The sequence below is a fragment of the Bufo bufo genome, chromosome 2, assembly GCF_905171765.1.
Source record: "Bufo bufo chromosome 2, aBufBuf1.1, whole genome shotgun sequence".
Lineage (NCBI taxonomy): Eukaryota > Metazoa > Chordata > Amphibia > Anura > Bufonidae > Bufo > Bufo bufo.
Genome location: NC_053390.1, coordinates 653,206,117 through 653,222,506, shown reverse-complemented (window position 1 = coordinate 653,222,506; position 16,390 = coordinate 653,206,117). Strand labels below are relative to the sequence as shown.

Here is a 16,390-nt window from a genome sequence, read left to right as displayed (position 1 = left end):
AGGCTGCTGCGCTGCGCGGTCATGAATTCAGTCACTTGACAGCGCAACCCAGTCGTGCGGTGCGTTACGTGCGTAATCTCGCGAGACCGGCGGGAGGTCACAGGTCTCGCAGGATTACGCGCCACAGGATGGGGTTGCGCTGTCAAGTGACTGAAGTTGAACTCATGCCCGCGAAGCGCAGCAGCCTAGCAGATCAGCGGACAAGTACAAGGTGGGGGGGGAATTTCATAATATGAAGCAGTGTGTGGGGGACAAATTTGTGAGGCAGTGTGGGGGGACAAATTACTTAATGGGGGCAGTGTGGGGGGACAAATTACTTAATGGGGGGCAGTGTGGGGGGACAAATTTCTTAATGGGGGCAGTGTGGGGGGACAAATTTCTTAATGGGGGCAGTGTGGGGGGACAAATTTCTTAATGGGGCAGTGTGGGGGGACAAATTTCTTAATGTGGCAGTGTGGGGGGCAAATTTCTTAATGGGGGCAGTGTGGGCGGACAAATTTCTCAATGGGGCAGTGTGGGGGGCAAATTTCTTAATGGGGGCAGTGTGGGGGGCAAATTTCTTAATGGGGGCAGTGTGGGGTGACAAATTACTTAATGGGGGCAGTGTGGGGGGCAAATTACTTAATGGGGGCAGTGTGGTGGGCAAATTACTTAATGGGGGCAGTGTGGGGGGACAAATTTCTTAATAGGGGCAGTGTGGGGTGACAAATTACTTAATGGGGGCAGTGTGGGGGGCAAATTACTTAATGGGGCAGTGTGGGGGGACAAATTTCTTAATGGGGCAGTGTGGGGGGACAAATTACTTAATGGGGCAGTGTGGGGGGACAAATTACTTAATGGGGCAGTGTGGGGGGGCAAATTATTTAATGGGGGCAGTGTGGGGTGACAAATTACTTAATGGGGGCAGTGTGGGGGGCAAATTACTTAATGGGGGCAGTGTGGGGGGCAAATTACTTAATGGGGGCAGTGTGGGGTGACAAATTACTTAATGGGGCAGTGTGGGGGGGCAAATTACTTAATGGGGGCAGTGTGGGGGGACAAATTACTTAATGGGGGCAGTGTGGGGGGGCAAATTATTTAATGGGGCAGTGTGGAGGGCAAATTACTTAATGGGGGCAGTGTGGGGGGGCAAATTACTTAATGGGGGCAGTGTGGGGGGACAAATTTCTTAATGGGGCAGTGTGGGGGGACAAATTTCTTAATGGGGCAGTGTGGGGGGCAAATTTCTTAATGGGGCAGTGTGGGGGGCAAATTTCTTAATGGGGGCAGTGTGGGGGGCAAATTTCTTAATGGGGCAGTGTGGGGGCAAATTTCTTAATGGGGCACTGTGGGGGGACAAATTACTTAATGGGGGCAGTGTGGGGGGGCAAATTATTTAATGGGGGCAGTGTGGGGTGACAAATTACTTAATGGGGGCAGTGTGGGGTGACAAATTACTTAATGGGGGCAGTGTGGGGGGCAAATTACTTAATGGGGGCATTGTGGGGGGCAAATTACTTAATGGGGGCAGTGTGGGGTGACAAATTACTTAATGGGGGCAGTGTGGGGTGACAAATTACTTAATGGGGCAGTGTGGGGGGGCAAATTACTTAATGGGGGCAGTGTGGGGGGACAAATTACTTAATGGGGGCAGTGTGGGGGGACAAATTACTTAATGGGGGCAGTGTGGGGGGAAAATCACTTAATGTGGGCAGTGTGGGGGCAATTTACTTAATGGGGCAATGTGGGGGACAGTATTACTAATGAGAGCATTCTAGAAGGGAATTACTATTGGTGGGACTATGAGGAGTACTATTACTATGGGGGGCACTAATATTTCTTCAGGATAGTATTTGGGGGCACAGCGAGCAGCAGGATAACACTGTGGGGGCTCCAGGTTGGGGGATGATGATATAAATGTGAGGAAGCTAAGATGTCCGTGTGTCACACTCTGCAGAGACGAGGCGGCTGAGAGAAGTGTCCAGGACCGAATGGAGAAGATGATGACAGAGAAGATCTACATCCGAGGAGACGTCACCTGGAGGCCCTGGATGTGACCGGTATGTGCTGCTGTATAGCAAGTACAGTCCAATGCAGTGTGTGGGGGGAGGGTCGATTTAGAGAACTGGGCCAGGGTTAATACAAAGTGTTAATATGCACTGTGAATATAAGCCCAGTACTGTGTTGTCACTGTGCATATTAACCCTTTACTGTGATGTCACTGCATATTAAAGGGGTACTCCGGGATAGGAAAATAAATCCCCTATCCAAAGGATAGGAGACAAGTGTCTGATCAGGGGGGTCTGGCCGTTGGGATCCCCCACGATCTCCTGTATGGTACTCCGGATCTCCTTGTGCCCAGAGCGGTGGTCAACACTCCCTCTCCATGTATCTATGGGAGAGCCGCAGATACAACACTTGTGTATCTCCGAGTCCTCCATAGAGATACATGGAGGAGGGAGTGTTGACCACACCACCGCTCCGTGCGGTGGTTGACACAGCTTATTTCTTGAGGATTGAGGAGGGGGCCGTACAGGAGATCACGAGCATCCCAACAATCTTTGTGGGGGCCTCATGTTCGAGTTTCGCCTAAGGCCTCACAAAGTCTAGAGCCGCCTCTGTATAACACTATAAGTGTTTTTTATTTGTGGTATTTCATGTAAGGTGATATGTACTAAATGAAGCTTATATGACTGTAGACTGCACTGACTAAATGCTACACTAAGTACTACTCTACCTTTCAGTGACATCCTTACACAGTCTGTGCTGTGCCAACAGGATATCCAAAGTCTGTACATCAAAGTGCCCACTTATCTATGTGGGTGTTATGAAAAAATATAAAATGTAGCTGAATACAGAAACCATTGTGTGTAGCGCACTTTCTATTCCAACTCTACAGATTTAAGTGCATACCTGTAAATGGAGCTGCTTGGGTCCTGGAAGAGTAATTTGAGTACACTGTAACATCCTTTGGCCCAGAGGGTGATGGTATGCTTTCTACAGTTGGTGTACCTAGAGAATACTTTTCAAATTCATCCTCATCATTAAGAGAAACAGTTTCAGGAGCTGGGGCACTGGGTATGTCCTCTGGTCTAGTGTTCAACCCATTTATGATTTCATCACAGCGAGCTATGAATTCTTCACTGTCTGGACTTATTGGATTCCTACTAGAGTCTTCCTCACAAGAGAATTCAAGCCTCAACTTTGGATTATCCGTACGGCTGTGTGTAGTTTGTTTCTTTACTACATTGTCATTGAGACTTGAGTTTTTCCTGTTATTCCTATCTGTATTGCTAACTTCCTGAGCCTGAAAATGCTGCTCATTTTGATGCACGTTAGTTGGTGGGTTTTTATTTGAACCATCCTCATTTTTCTCCCCTTGTGTTTCAACAGAGTCCTTTTCAGCACATAGCATGTAAACCATTGCATCATTATCAAAGTCATCTTCTTCATTGTATGTGCCTTTAATGAACATTATTGCATTCTTTTTCATCTCTTGAATATGTTTCGGGGGTTCTGGGGGTAACACCGAATCCTGAGGTGGTTGTGGTGAACTAGTTCCTGAGTCTGGAGATATCCCTGTGTCATAACTATCATCCCATTCCAGGTCATCTTGCAGTTTTCCTCCAAAAGAAGGATTCTCAGAATAGAATGAACCTAATTGCTTTCTTCTTCCACCTCTGAAGGTAGGAAAGTCTTCTCTTCGAAAACTGTTTTCTAGTAGAGCTTGAAAAGAAGTTTCAGGGTCTGGGTTTTCCCCATCGTATGGGGCTGACCAGACTTTACAGTCCTCTGCACATCTAAGGATACTTTCTTCAGCTTCACAAAGGTACTTAAGGTAGCTTGCATCAACAGATTCCATATACTCCTCAGGAAATATGGATTCTGCTTCATATGAACTCAATGATAAATTAGCTTCACTAGAGTCTGTAAAATATAATTCAGAAAACTTTGTCAAATGAATTATTATAAACAATCGCAGTACTTTTATATACTTTCATTCCATTTAATAATTGAATTAAGAATGGTGTAACTGGCAAATTTATAAATCACATCATTTAAACAAAATATGTCTGCATCCAACTGAAAACAGCTGTAAAGTCATGGCCACTAGGGGTCTCACTTCCACCTAAGTTGCAGTCTACTGCCTGTTGTCAGGCAAGATCCATCTCCGTTACGGAGATGGTGGAGAGAAAGTGGGGACGTGTCATAGCATGCTGAGATCGTGAGCCTGATAAAAGATCTGCTTCTACACTGCTTGTGAACATGACAGGAGCCTCCTGTGTGACTGTAAGTTTCATTTATCCCTCTTTATCTGTTCTGTGAGCTCTGGAGCTGAAAACAAAGACAGTATGAAGTAAGGGCAAGGTAGTACAGTGCTGGCAGAAAAGATACACCCCCTGCTTCTGAGTGAAATGCATCTAGTTGTGCAGCTGAAACAGGGAATAATATGGCTGAAAAAAATATTACGGAAGCCCAAACACAACTGTTCCTTCACAGTTATGATTGTACAAGCCATTATGCAAACTTTTTTTTTTTTTAACTCAGGTATGCTTTAAACTTTTCTTCACAGCTGCTTTCTAACCTATCTCTGACACCTTGGAAACCACAGCTAAAGATTAGTAATAAGTTAAAGAACACTGATTTCCAATCTGTCATTTGTATCTTTATATTCGCACAGATTTCCCATTGTGCAGCCACAAGCCAGGCCCGGCGATGCATAAGTCCTGAAGTCCTCGCCATTATGTGCAAGGAGATACCAGTGAGTATAAAGATAAAAAATACAGATTCAGAATCAGCATGCTTTATAATATCCACTGATTACTACTGGTTAGTTGGGGTTTCCCAGGTAACTTGGAGGTGGCCATACATCTCAATCCAGTGGGACTGGCTGACCATATAATGTCCATGAAGGTGTCTCAACTGTCTGCGGACTGCAGATGTCAGGGAATGAAGGATCAGGCATGTTGGATGTCAACATGTCCATACCTTTGTTCTCACAGAAGACAAGCTGCTACCAGAGGTACCTCAAAGTGGCATTAAAAAAAAAATAGGCTACCAAACTACCAATAAGCTACCAAAAATGCATGTAAAAATGACGTAAAGTGATTGACATTTCTGCTTGTTCTTACAATACACTGTACTCAGATGTAAATGTACTGTAAGACATAATCCAAAAATAAAGAAATATATGTAAAGTTAAATGTATGCTTTAAAATTGCACCGAATAACAAGCAGTGATCATAGCTTTTTTTCTAATAAATTCAGGGGCATGTTTTATTCTTTTCCCCAGGGAAAAAATTAAATCAAGGAAGTGACAGATACCCATGCAGTCTTTATTACATCCCCATGAGTTTTTCACCAAGTTCACACATACTTTTAAATCTCCTGTAAGCATCATGCAATTTTTCTAGTGCATAGTCCATGAAGGAATTGTACTTCCTGTCACTGTGAACATCTTCCTTTAAGGTAAATGCTCTCCTGACATCCAGATGATTGTAAACTAAAAAGTTATTATTGCCAACGTTCTGAATCCTGATCCTTTTAACCTTAGGAAATTTATACTGGAGTGCACGCACACTCCAGAGATAAGAAACAGGGCAGCAGTTTAATCTGTGCTATTGAGAGGAACCATTCAAGGCGAAGACAGTTAGAATTTATGTAGTTTGTTAAGATATATAAGGAGAAAAGATTTTGCTCAATTTTTAAAATACACGTCTAGAGGATACATTGGGTGACACAATATTGAAATAATCCTGTTACATTTGGTGGGAGTTTTACCTATGCATTCTGCACAGAAATGACAGGCTATTAAATCTTTAGGAAAAGCAAACTTTAGGGAACTATCATTCGATTTACAGACATAAAAGCATGCTAAAAGATTTGACCAAATATAGCATTAGCAAGAACACTTATGAACTAGTTAAAGGGTTTTCTGGGAGAAAACAATATTGTTGGTCTTAGGGTAGACCCTCAATGTTTGAGGCATGCGAGTTAAAGGGAATGTGTCAGCAAAAAATGTATCTGCTAGTTAAAACCAGATAGCAATACATATATCTTTTTTTCCAACCTGTTTTTATTTTCTAATAGCAGATTCTCTTATTTTCAACATGACTATGGGGACTGCCATCTTGCCGGAGCACATCTTAACAGCATTTAGAGATATATTTTACAGCAGCCACCATAGAACATAGACACAATGGACAGGAGGGGACCTCATTGACGTCTATGGGAGAGTTTTCTAGGCATGCTCTGTGACCTGAGATCAGGAGGAGGTAGATAAGCTGTGATATCACCTATTGTGAATGGTGGAGATAGATAGATAGATAGATAGATAGATAGATAGATAGATAGATAGATAGATAGATAGATAGATATATGAGCAGTCCATCCCTTTAAATAGCAGCCAGTAATAAGTAGAAATCTCAGCACCACGCCAAGAAATTTAAAATCTTTTGCTTTATTCATTCAAGTTTAAAATAATTGCACGGTACATAGGCAGCATGTTCCGAAACGAGTCAACCAGATAGCCTTGTTCTGAGATTGTAACATCATCATGCTGACTGCGTACTGTGCAATGATTTTAAACATGGATGAATAAAGCAAAGGATTTTACATTTATTGGCATGGTGCTTAGATTTCTACTTATCACTGGCTGCTATTGGGTTGAAAAACCCTCGGTTCGCTTACTTTAAATCAATATTTTGTAGCCAATTTGTTGCATTTTAAGCCACATCCCTTCTTTTAAGCCCCTTTCTTAGCTTAAACTGTCTAGCGAGATGCAAAAAGAGTTTAAAACATAATACATCTGGCACACAGAATGTATGCCAGTTTTTTTTCTGTGAAAATTGAACCAGAATTCTAGTCCATTTAGCTTAGTAAATTTCCTGTAATGTTTTGCCGATAATAGAAGGCAGTTCCCCTCTGATCATTCTAAGAGCCAGTCCTTGGGATAGACCAGGGATGGCCAACCTGCGGCTCTCCAGCTGTTGCAAAACTACAACTCCCACCATGCCCAGACCGCCTACAGCTATCAGCCTACAGCAGGGCATGGTGGGAATTGTAGTTTTACAAAAGCTGGAGAGCCACAAGTTGGCCATTCCTGGGATAGACCATTAATGTTTTGTACTGGAAAGCCTCTTTAAAAACCTTGTCACGCTAGACCTCTTCCACATATACCTGTTTAAATGTAAAGCTCATTTTAGGGTCTGAAGAGCAATTGATATATTGTCAGACGGTGGTGAAACATACAGTATTGGTTTTCATGATTGGAATACAGAGTTTTTACCTTGTTTCAATTTTAACAACATGATATAATTTTTATCCAAATCTTCTCCATTAACTGCAGTGTTACAACAACAGATGGGAGTTAAGGCCAAAAATTTTGCTGCAGAATTGCAGTCTCGTTCTTTTACTGCATTGCGTTGGCTAACCATCATGAAATTACATGGTAAGAGATACCTGAAAAAGCAAGAACATTTTGTCAAGCTATCTACATATAGTATGTACATAGTTGTACCATCTAGAGTAAAAATGTCTACAGGGCGGCCTACGAAAAAGTAGCCTGCCACCAGCAATAGTATAACAAGTGGATTTTTATTTTTTAATTACCCACAAGTCACAAAAGTTGCTGAAAGTGTTCCCCGTTCACGTCTATACATCTTTGGGCACGTCGGATTATGTTGGTGATGCTGCGGATAGTGTTTATGATGTTCTCCTTGCGTTCATCCAGGGGATGTGGATTGTTAGTGCGCACTTTCTGTTTTAAATTTCCCCACATATAAAAACCACATGAGGACAAGTCTGGGGAACTTGGTGGCCGTCAGCCCTTGCTCACAGGTCGCTCCTCTGTAAACCGTTCATGAACCCGTACCTGTGAGTTCCGTGAGGTGTGGCATGTTGCCCCACCCTGCTTGAAAAAGCAGGACATTTTATTTTTTGCAGCATCACTGTTGAAGAGCTGCAAGCAGTATCAGCCAACATAACCTGAGGTGCCCAAAGATGCATAGATGTGAACAGGGAACCACTTTCAGCATCTTTTGTGACTTGTGGGTGATAATAAAAAATATATATATATATCCACTTCTCATACTATCGCTGGAGGTGGGCTACATTTTTTCGTTGGCCACCCTGTATTTCTATATATCAAATAATATGCAATACTTATCAACATAGTAAGCATTTGGGTCTAGCCAAGTGCAAATCTTATGCACTATTTACTAAGCCTATAACAAATGACAGTGAGTTTTTTTCTGATATGTCTGTAAAAATAAATGTATAACTTCAGAACCTGACAGCACTACATACTGATAGAGGGTGTACCTGCCAGGCGAGAAGTTCTTCCTCCTGTACCGCTTGCATCAAAATAGTAAAGTTACAGTACATTTAAGCCGTGTGGACAGGCCACTGACTTATAATAATAAAGAGGGTAAGTGGGACATTGTGGTTAGCTGCAGGGGTTATTATGGCTGACAGTGGGGGCACTGAGACCAAAATGAGTTGTGGCATTGTGGCTGGCAGTCAGAGATCCATGGCCGGTAATATTAAGACTGACACAAGGGTTGGTATTGTAATTAGTAATTGGTCAGTATATTGGAGTGGAGCTAGCATTGGCCATTGGCATTGTCAGTCCAAAACGCTAGGATATGGAGGATCTTGACTACAATAATAGGAATAACGTCTGATCACACCCACGGTGACAACTGGTGAAAAAGGATGTGATGTTGGAAAATCAGTTAACTATGAATGAGATACAATTAATAGATGTAAAACTATAAAGGGACACTTCCATGGAATAGGGGTATTTTTTTACTCAATATTCATAGGAAACAGTTTTGTTAAATTTTTTGCCCATGTTTTTTTTTTTATTTCATTCTGTCTCAGGAATTTCAGAGAGAGAAAAGTTCTCAACGCAAGAACAGAGCAAGAACAGGAATTAATATTTTATAAAATACAGGAATTCTTTTTTTTATATAAAAAAAATAGATGGAATAATCACATAATGGAACTGTCTTTTTAAGATCAAACTGCTGCCTAATGAAATGTTTCGTACTATAAAATATTTCATTCGTTTTCATGAATAACAAGCAATACATTTTGGGTTATTATACAATCATCCCTACAGTATTATTTCAGCAGCCACTATAATAACCAAACGGCTAAGGGTACTTTCACACTAGCGTTAGAAGAATCTGGCAGGCAGTTCCGTTGCCGGAACTGCCTGCCGAATCTGGAAATCCCTATGCAAACGGATATCATTTGTTTCCGGATCTGGATGCTGATCCATCTCACAAATACATTGCAATACCGGATCCGTCTCTCCGGTGTCATCCGGAAAAACAGATCCGGTATTTATCTTTTTCACAGATTTAAAGGTCTGCGCATGCGCAGATCGGGAAACCGGATCCATTTTTCGGGAACACTTTATACCGGATCCGGCATTAATACATTTCAATGGAAATTAATCCGGTAAATCCGGCGGCAAGTGTTCCAGAATTTTGTCCGGAGAAAATACCACAGCATGCTGCGTAATTTTCTCCGGCCAGATACCGTAAAAGGGACTGAACTGAAGAGACATCCTGATGCATACTGAACGGATAGCTTTCTATTCAGAATGCGTATTTTATATTCAATTGGTGCTATACATAAAAAGAAGGTTTTGATGAATAAAACAGACTTGGTTTAGTGTAGGAAGTCAATGAGGCAGCACACATAAATGTGCAGAAAGCTGAGGTTCCATCCTGAGGGAACACTGTGGCTCATACATTAGATATAGTCACTATTTGATTGACTTTAAAACATTTTTACTTTTAAAGAATAATATAGCTGGACACTGCACACTTGGAGTCTTTATAAACCTAAAATCTAGAGTTTGCTGTATGGAGATGTGCGAAAGCAACTCTCTGGGAGGTCAGATTGGAGAAAGAAATCACATGAATTACAAACAGACATTTTAGACCTAAAAGAGGTTGTAATTCTAAAACAACCACTGCCCAAATCCCCTATGTGCCAGAATGGACAGTCACACTGGAGTGCTACATTTCCATGGTAGAGTCATGCCTTTGTACTGTGGCATGCTGTCAGGGCCATCCTTAATATTGATTGGACCCTGGGCAAGAGGGAGAACACAACTTGGTTTAGGGTAGGAAGTCAATGAGGCAGCGGAGTGGTGCCCAGAAATAATAGTAAGTTCAGGGAGATTCCCCATGTATGTCCTACATGTCATGCTACTTAGTTAATAAAGTATGGACCCATGAATACGGCAGTGGCACGCTGCCGTATTCATGGGTCCATACTTTATTAACTAAGTAGCATGACATGTAGGACATACATGGGGAATCTCCCTGAACTTACTATTATTTCTGGGCACCACTCCGCTGCACCGCTGTGGCCCCCGTTACATTCTCCCGTGCTAAGTAACAGCATCGGAATAACAGGGTGGAGACATCAGCTTTTCTCTGTGGGTGTTCCTTCTCCCTGGCTGTAGCGCTGTCCAATCGCAGCGCAGAGCGTCACAGCCAGGGAGAAAAAAAAACTCCCCTTCTCCCTGGCTGTGATGTTCTGCGCTGCGATTGGACAGCTGTTACTTAGCATACAGCGCGGGAGAATGCAGCGAGGGCCGCAACGGCACCCAGAAATAATAGTAAGTGCAGGAACATCCCCCATGTATGCCCTACATGTCCTGCTACTTAGTTAATAAAGTATGGACCCATGAATGGTCCTCCAGTGGCCAGCGGGGGTCAAGAGGCAGCTGCCTTGGGCCCCCCAGGAGCAACAGGGCCTGGGGCAGCTGTCTCTTTTGCCCCACGTTAAAGACGGCCCTCCATGCTGTGTAACAGGTTATCACTGGCGGTTAGAAAAGTAAGATTGCTGTTTTTTTTTATTTTATGGGTTTTCAGTGCAAATTATATATTTTTTTATTTCATTATAATGATTAATACAATATAAGGAATCACCTTAAAATGAGTTGTAACATCACATCTTCACAATGAAAGCCAATAAGGGTTCGAAACATGGCCAAGGATACCACACATAACTGAAAGAAAAAAGAAAAAAAAAAAAAAGAAAAAACCGATGCATTATGTTTACCAGGAACAATATCTACCTCTAATAAATACCTCTAAATATGAAGTTATGTATAAACTAACATCCCTTTAATCCAGCATCGATATGAACCTGATATGTTTCTGGACAGTCATGAAACAGTATATACAAAATGGTTAACACAAAATCTGCAGCTATAATTTTTGTTTTGTAATTTCTTTCCGATATCTGCCAAATAAGTATGGAAGATGTTGGATGTTTAAATATGGTATCAGGTCAGGAGATGAGGCAGCACCACAGCCACTGGTGTGCGATACAGCAGACAGCCGCGGGCAGTGTCCGTGATCAGAGACAACTCAATTGTGACCACAGCATCTAAAATGTCATTTATAGAGTGGGTGCCCCCTCTGACAACTGAACATCCCCATCTCCATGACAAGATTAAGACAGCTTTTCGGTTACTATTAGAGATGAGCGAATCAAAGTTGATGAAGTGGAATTCGATCCGAATTTCAGGAAAAAATCGATTCGCACCAAAGCCGAATTTCCTAACGCTTCGTGGTAAATGAATTTTTCCTAAAATGGCTGCTGCACATATGAGGACATAGAGCAAAGAACTCTGGGAACGATGGATCACCCACAATGCCATGCATGCAGCCAATCAGCAGCCAGACAGTCCCTGTGATGTCACAGCCCTATAAATACCCTAAGCCATTTTGGATTCTGCTATTTTCCAGTGTACTAAGTGCAGGGTAGAGACGTCAGGAGGCGCTAGGAAAGGCATTATTGTGCTGGAAAAACGATTTACAAGTTCAGGGAAAGATTAGTCAAGGTGTAGGGAACGGATAGGGAGGCATTATCTACACTATAAAAGGAGAACAGGGTGCAATAGGAGAGTGTACAGCCTGGGTAATAGTAGCGATTCTATTACACCTTGTTGCACTTATTGGGGATCCAAATTGGTGTTATACTGCTGCCTTTAGGTTGTTTGAACTATATGATACATCAGTAATTCCAGTAAACCTTGCTTGTAATGAAAGTTCTGTGTGATACAACCATTTACGGGGGGTATTAATAGGAAAGATACATACATCCTATTAGCCATTCTGCGCTGATTTTACAATGTTTGTCTTTTTTTGGGGGGGGTGTAGTGTATTCATAGGAAAAAATATATATATATATATGTCATAATTGCCATTCACCCTCTTTTATCATTTTGCAAATAAAAATAAACAAAAAAAAAATAATCGGTACTGCTTTGTCCAAAAATTCCAAAACAAAAACCATAACAAAAAAAATCTGAATGCCTAAATCTCTGTCTTTTGGTCGCTTTTCCACCCAGACAAATTCCCCAGCTCCGTAAACAGAATATAAAAAAGTTATGGTGTCAGGAAATGGCAATCCAAAGAAATGCAAAAAAAATGCTTTTTTTTAAGTTTCACATTCTTTTTAAATATATTAAAACATAGCAAACACTATATAAGTTTGGTATCGCTGTAATGACTGACCCACAGAATAAAGGTAACTTTTACTGCTTAGTGAAGGCTGTAAAAATGAAACCCATAAAATATGCCTAAGTAGTGTTTTTTTTCCCAATTACACCCTTTTAATATTTTTTTTCCAGCTTCCCAATACATCCTATGGAATATTAAATGATGACCTTATAAAGTACAACTTGTCATGCAAAAAACAAGCCCTCATACAGGTAAGGTATGTGAATGGAAAATGTAAAAGTTATAGCTTTTGGAAGGCAGAAAGTAAAAAATTAATAGGCAAAAATGGAAAATTGCCTCAGCAAGAAGAGGTTAATTAGAGGCAGCTTCCAACTGCTTATTTCTCCGCATTCTTCTGCTTCAGAAGTTCCACATTATAGATGCTGGGAAAAAAAGTACTGGATTATCAGACTTTCTGGATTTTTTCCTTTATAAGGATCGTTAGAGTCAGTGGACACAGATGATTAAAATTTACACACCTCTCTGTTACAATATCTGTAGTCTAAAAGCATTACAAAACAACACAGTGCCATCTAGTGACCAAACCTCTATGAAAACCCTGCCTGTGAAAGCAAATACCTCCAGTCCAGTATTTGGCAATAATAATGTGCGATAAAATGAATTGCACTAGCTTGCCTCTTCTTTAATATTCTGAAATGTGTTTGAATTTTACAGTTCATTGATTTAGTTTACATGGCGGTATGGTTTATTATAGAATATGTGATTATTTGATTTTTATGTACAGAGCTTCCCATTCTGAACCAGTGCTCTATTAGACTGCAGAATTGTTCAGTAACAACGCCATCTGTATTACAATAGGCACTGGCGGCGGTACAGACCGTGCCAGGCTATGGATTACAGGCACGCACAGCACGCAGCAAGCTCTTAATTAACAATAGTTTTCTGGTTCCAAAATCCATTTGACTTCTTTTCATCCACACTTTCACTCTTCACCTTCTAAACTAAGGTAAGAAATCTCTGAGATCCTATGATTAAAAAAGATACACATCACAGAATCTGTGCTCTGAGTATTAAACGCTAGCTACAAATGTTTCTATTAGAAAACATGATTGAATTTAGTCTATGCCATAGAAAAATGATATTCTTCTGTATTATTCCATCCCTCTTAGACATTGAAGTAAATAAATATTTTACTGGAGAGGATAAATGATGAGAACAATGAATTCCACTCACAACTTTCTCTATAGCGGTATTTTTTTTGGAACTCATTCATCAAAAAATAAGAAGACAAGAGAAACACATGATACAATTCTATGGGGGTTTACACCTTTTCATTGTGATAGACTCCCTTTAAAGGGGTTGTCCGGGTTCAGAGCTGAACCCGGACATACCCCCATTTTCACCCAGGCAGCCCCCCTGACTTCGGAGCAGTTCATGCGATTTAGCGCAGGGCAAAGGCATTTTCTGGAGTTCCGGTGATGAACCGGGCTCCCCATAGGGCTGCCAGGAAGCCCGTTGACACTGATGGGCGAGCTTTAGCGCTGCCCTAGAATGTAAAATGGCTAGGGAAGCGCTAAAGCCAGCCCATCATTGTCGGTGACGTCACCGAACACACTGCTGGGCGGAAGCCTCTGCCCGGCAGTGTGTTATTGTAAATAAAAGATTGCTTGCCCTGCACGATCCAGCGCAGGGCAAGGGAGCGCATCGGAGCATGCAGGGGGGCTGCCTGGGTGAAATTATGGCTATGTCCAGGTTCAGCTCTGAACCCGGACAATCCCTTTAAGGCGGTTTTCTGGGATTTTACAAATGATGGCCTATGCTCAGGATAGGCCATCAATATCTGATCACTGGGGGTCAGACAAGCCGCACCTCCACCGATTAGCTTATCTGCAGTAGTTTCAGCACCAGAACTACACGGCTTCATCCATTGTGTAGTGGAAACATCTGGTTATGGCACCACTGCATTTTCCAGCTGTGTCTACTATACAATGGACAGAGCTGTGTCGTTTTAGCTGGAGCTGCAGCAGAACAGCTGATTAATGGTCGTTTGTGGTGTCGTACCTCCACCGATCAGATATTGATGGTCTATCCTGAGGAAAAGTCATCACTTGTTAAATCTTGGAAAACTCCTTTAAAGGTCTGAATGAGTACATCTAAGATGTTGGAGGGGAGGGTGCATAATTTACTGGTTAACACCTGGGTGATTATTAACCAGTAGTGTAGCTAAAGGTTAAGAGCGTACTAGCATCAATGTAGCCTGAAGGGGCTCTCTGTTACATACTGTAAACTGGTACCCCTCTGGTACTTGGCTATTGTGATATTCCAAAGAAGCACCTGTAAGCTGAAACAAAGAGACTCTATCACCTTGGGTAAGCCATATTAAAAAGAAGGTATAACCACAAAATGCAGTACAATCTGCAGGCAGCATGTTAGCAGGAGAAGCTTAGCAGATGGATATATATATATATATATATATATATATAAAACTCCTATTTCTGACTTCAGTTGTACACAGGGCATGTGTTATCAGTGACTTATAGCATTATCTGTGTAAGTGTGTATACTGAAATAGCTGTCCTTTACTGATAAGTAAGTACACAGTAAGGATGAGCAAAACTGTTCAGACAGAACAGAGTTCAGTCCGAACTTTGCAATTTTTCAGATGGCAGACGAACCCGAATCTTTCAGGATTCATTTAGGACAAATCCACTAAAACAGCGCATAGACCCATTTTAGTGCACATGGGGTTGTTGATTATATTCAAACTAGCAGCATATATACGAGATTACTACACCAATAGACAGGGTAGCACGCAAAAGTCTATAGGAGTGATAACGAATTTAGGCCCAAATACATTTCCCTATTTCACACTTTTTTAATCCGTTTTTTTCTTTGGGGGGAGGTTGTTGATTATATTCAAACTAGCAGCATATATACAGTATACATGTTTACTACATCAATACCCAGATACCCAGGGTAGTGCACAACATTATCTGAGAGACCCAAGAAAGTCCGTGCTACAGAAGGGTTCCAAATGAAAGACTCAGAGCCAGAATGTGGGTAGTAGCAGCACCATCTATCTGATCAGAAGTAGTAGTAGAAGGCCGCAGTTGTCCCTGCTGGCTTCGGAAAGGAGCAAAGAGGATAAGATAGTGTATCGGATGGCTCACTCCTCCTCTCAGTCGCAGCAAGATGACGTTTAGGTGACTTCAGAGTCTGCCACCTTTCCGTGGAGCCAGGGTCACAGCGTTCCTTCTGCTCCTCCTTCTGGCAGCCCCAATGAAGGCTTTCAGTTGAGTTCTCCCGGTCTTCACTGCCACTTCCTAGTGGGACGCCTTCTTTTTTTCTAAGTGGCAAGAAAACCCCACCACACCCTACGGCAGATAGTCTAGAGAGTCTCCCTGTTGATGACTTGTGTGAGAGCAGTCAGCGATTGTACTGTCCTGAGAAGGAGGCTGCAGACCCCAGGCATAGCCATGTTGGTGGTAGTAGTAGTAATGGCCCCCGTAGCTGCTCTATTGGCGTTGGGGACAGCCACAGTGGCAGTCGGGGAAGAGCAGGGGAGGGGGCCAAAGATCTCACCATGATATCCCACAGTCTGATAGAAGTGAAAGGGACGGTGAGGACTCTGATGATGATTGTGTGCTGGACAGGACCTGGGAGCTGGATCAGGGTGCTGAGGAGGAGACAACATCAGAGGAGAGTGATGGCATCAGCAATAAAGAGCAGAGGCCACGTACCTCCTGAAGAACATCTAGGGCCACGTCTGCTTTGGGATCTGGTGATTCTGCTGAAGCAGTGAGTAGGTTAGACCCAAAACAAGCTTAGCTACGTCTACCACTGCGTGAGTATCTCCCGTCTGGCAGGTTTCTTCACGCTGCCAGAAGACAAAAGCATTGCCTTGCGCAAGCTGT

At 42.2% G+C, this 16,390-nt stretch overlaps 1 protein-coding gene across 1 annotated transcript in view; it reads right to left on the bottom strand.

Moving 5' to 3' along the window:
- Positions 1–16,390, bottom strand: part of FHIP1A (FHF complex subunit HOOK interacting protein 1A) — a 327,619-nt gene that overhangs the window by 30,805 nt on the left and 280,424 nt on the right. Inside the window, exons 8-10 of the mRNA XM_040418540.1 lie at positions 10,935–11,014; positions 7,268–7,440; positions 2,893–3,906 (exon numbers count right to left, since the gene is read on the bottom strand). Coding sequence (XP_040274474.1) covers positions 2,893–3,906; positions 7,268–7,440; positions 10,935–11,014 — 1,267 coding nt within the window. The remainder of the gene's footprint in view (positions 1–2,892; positions 3,907–7,267; positions 7,441–10,934; positions 11,015–16,390) is intronic.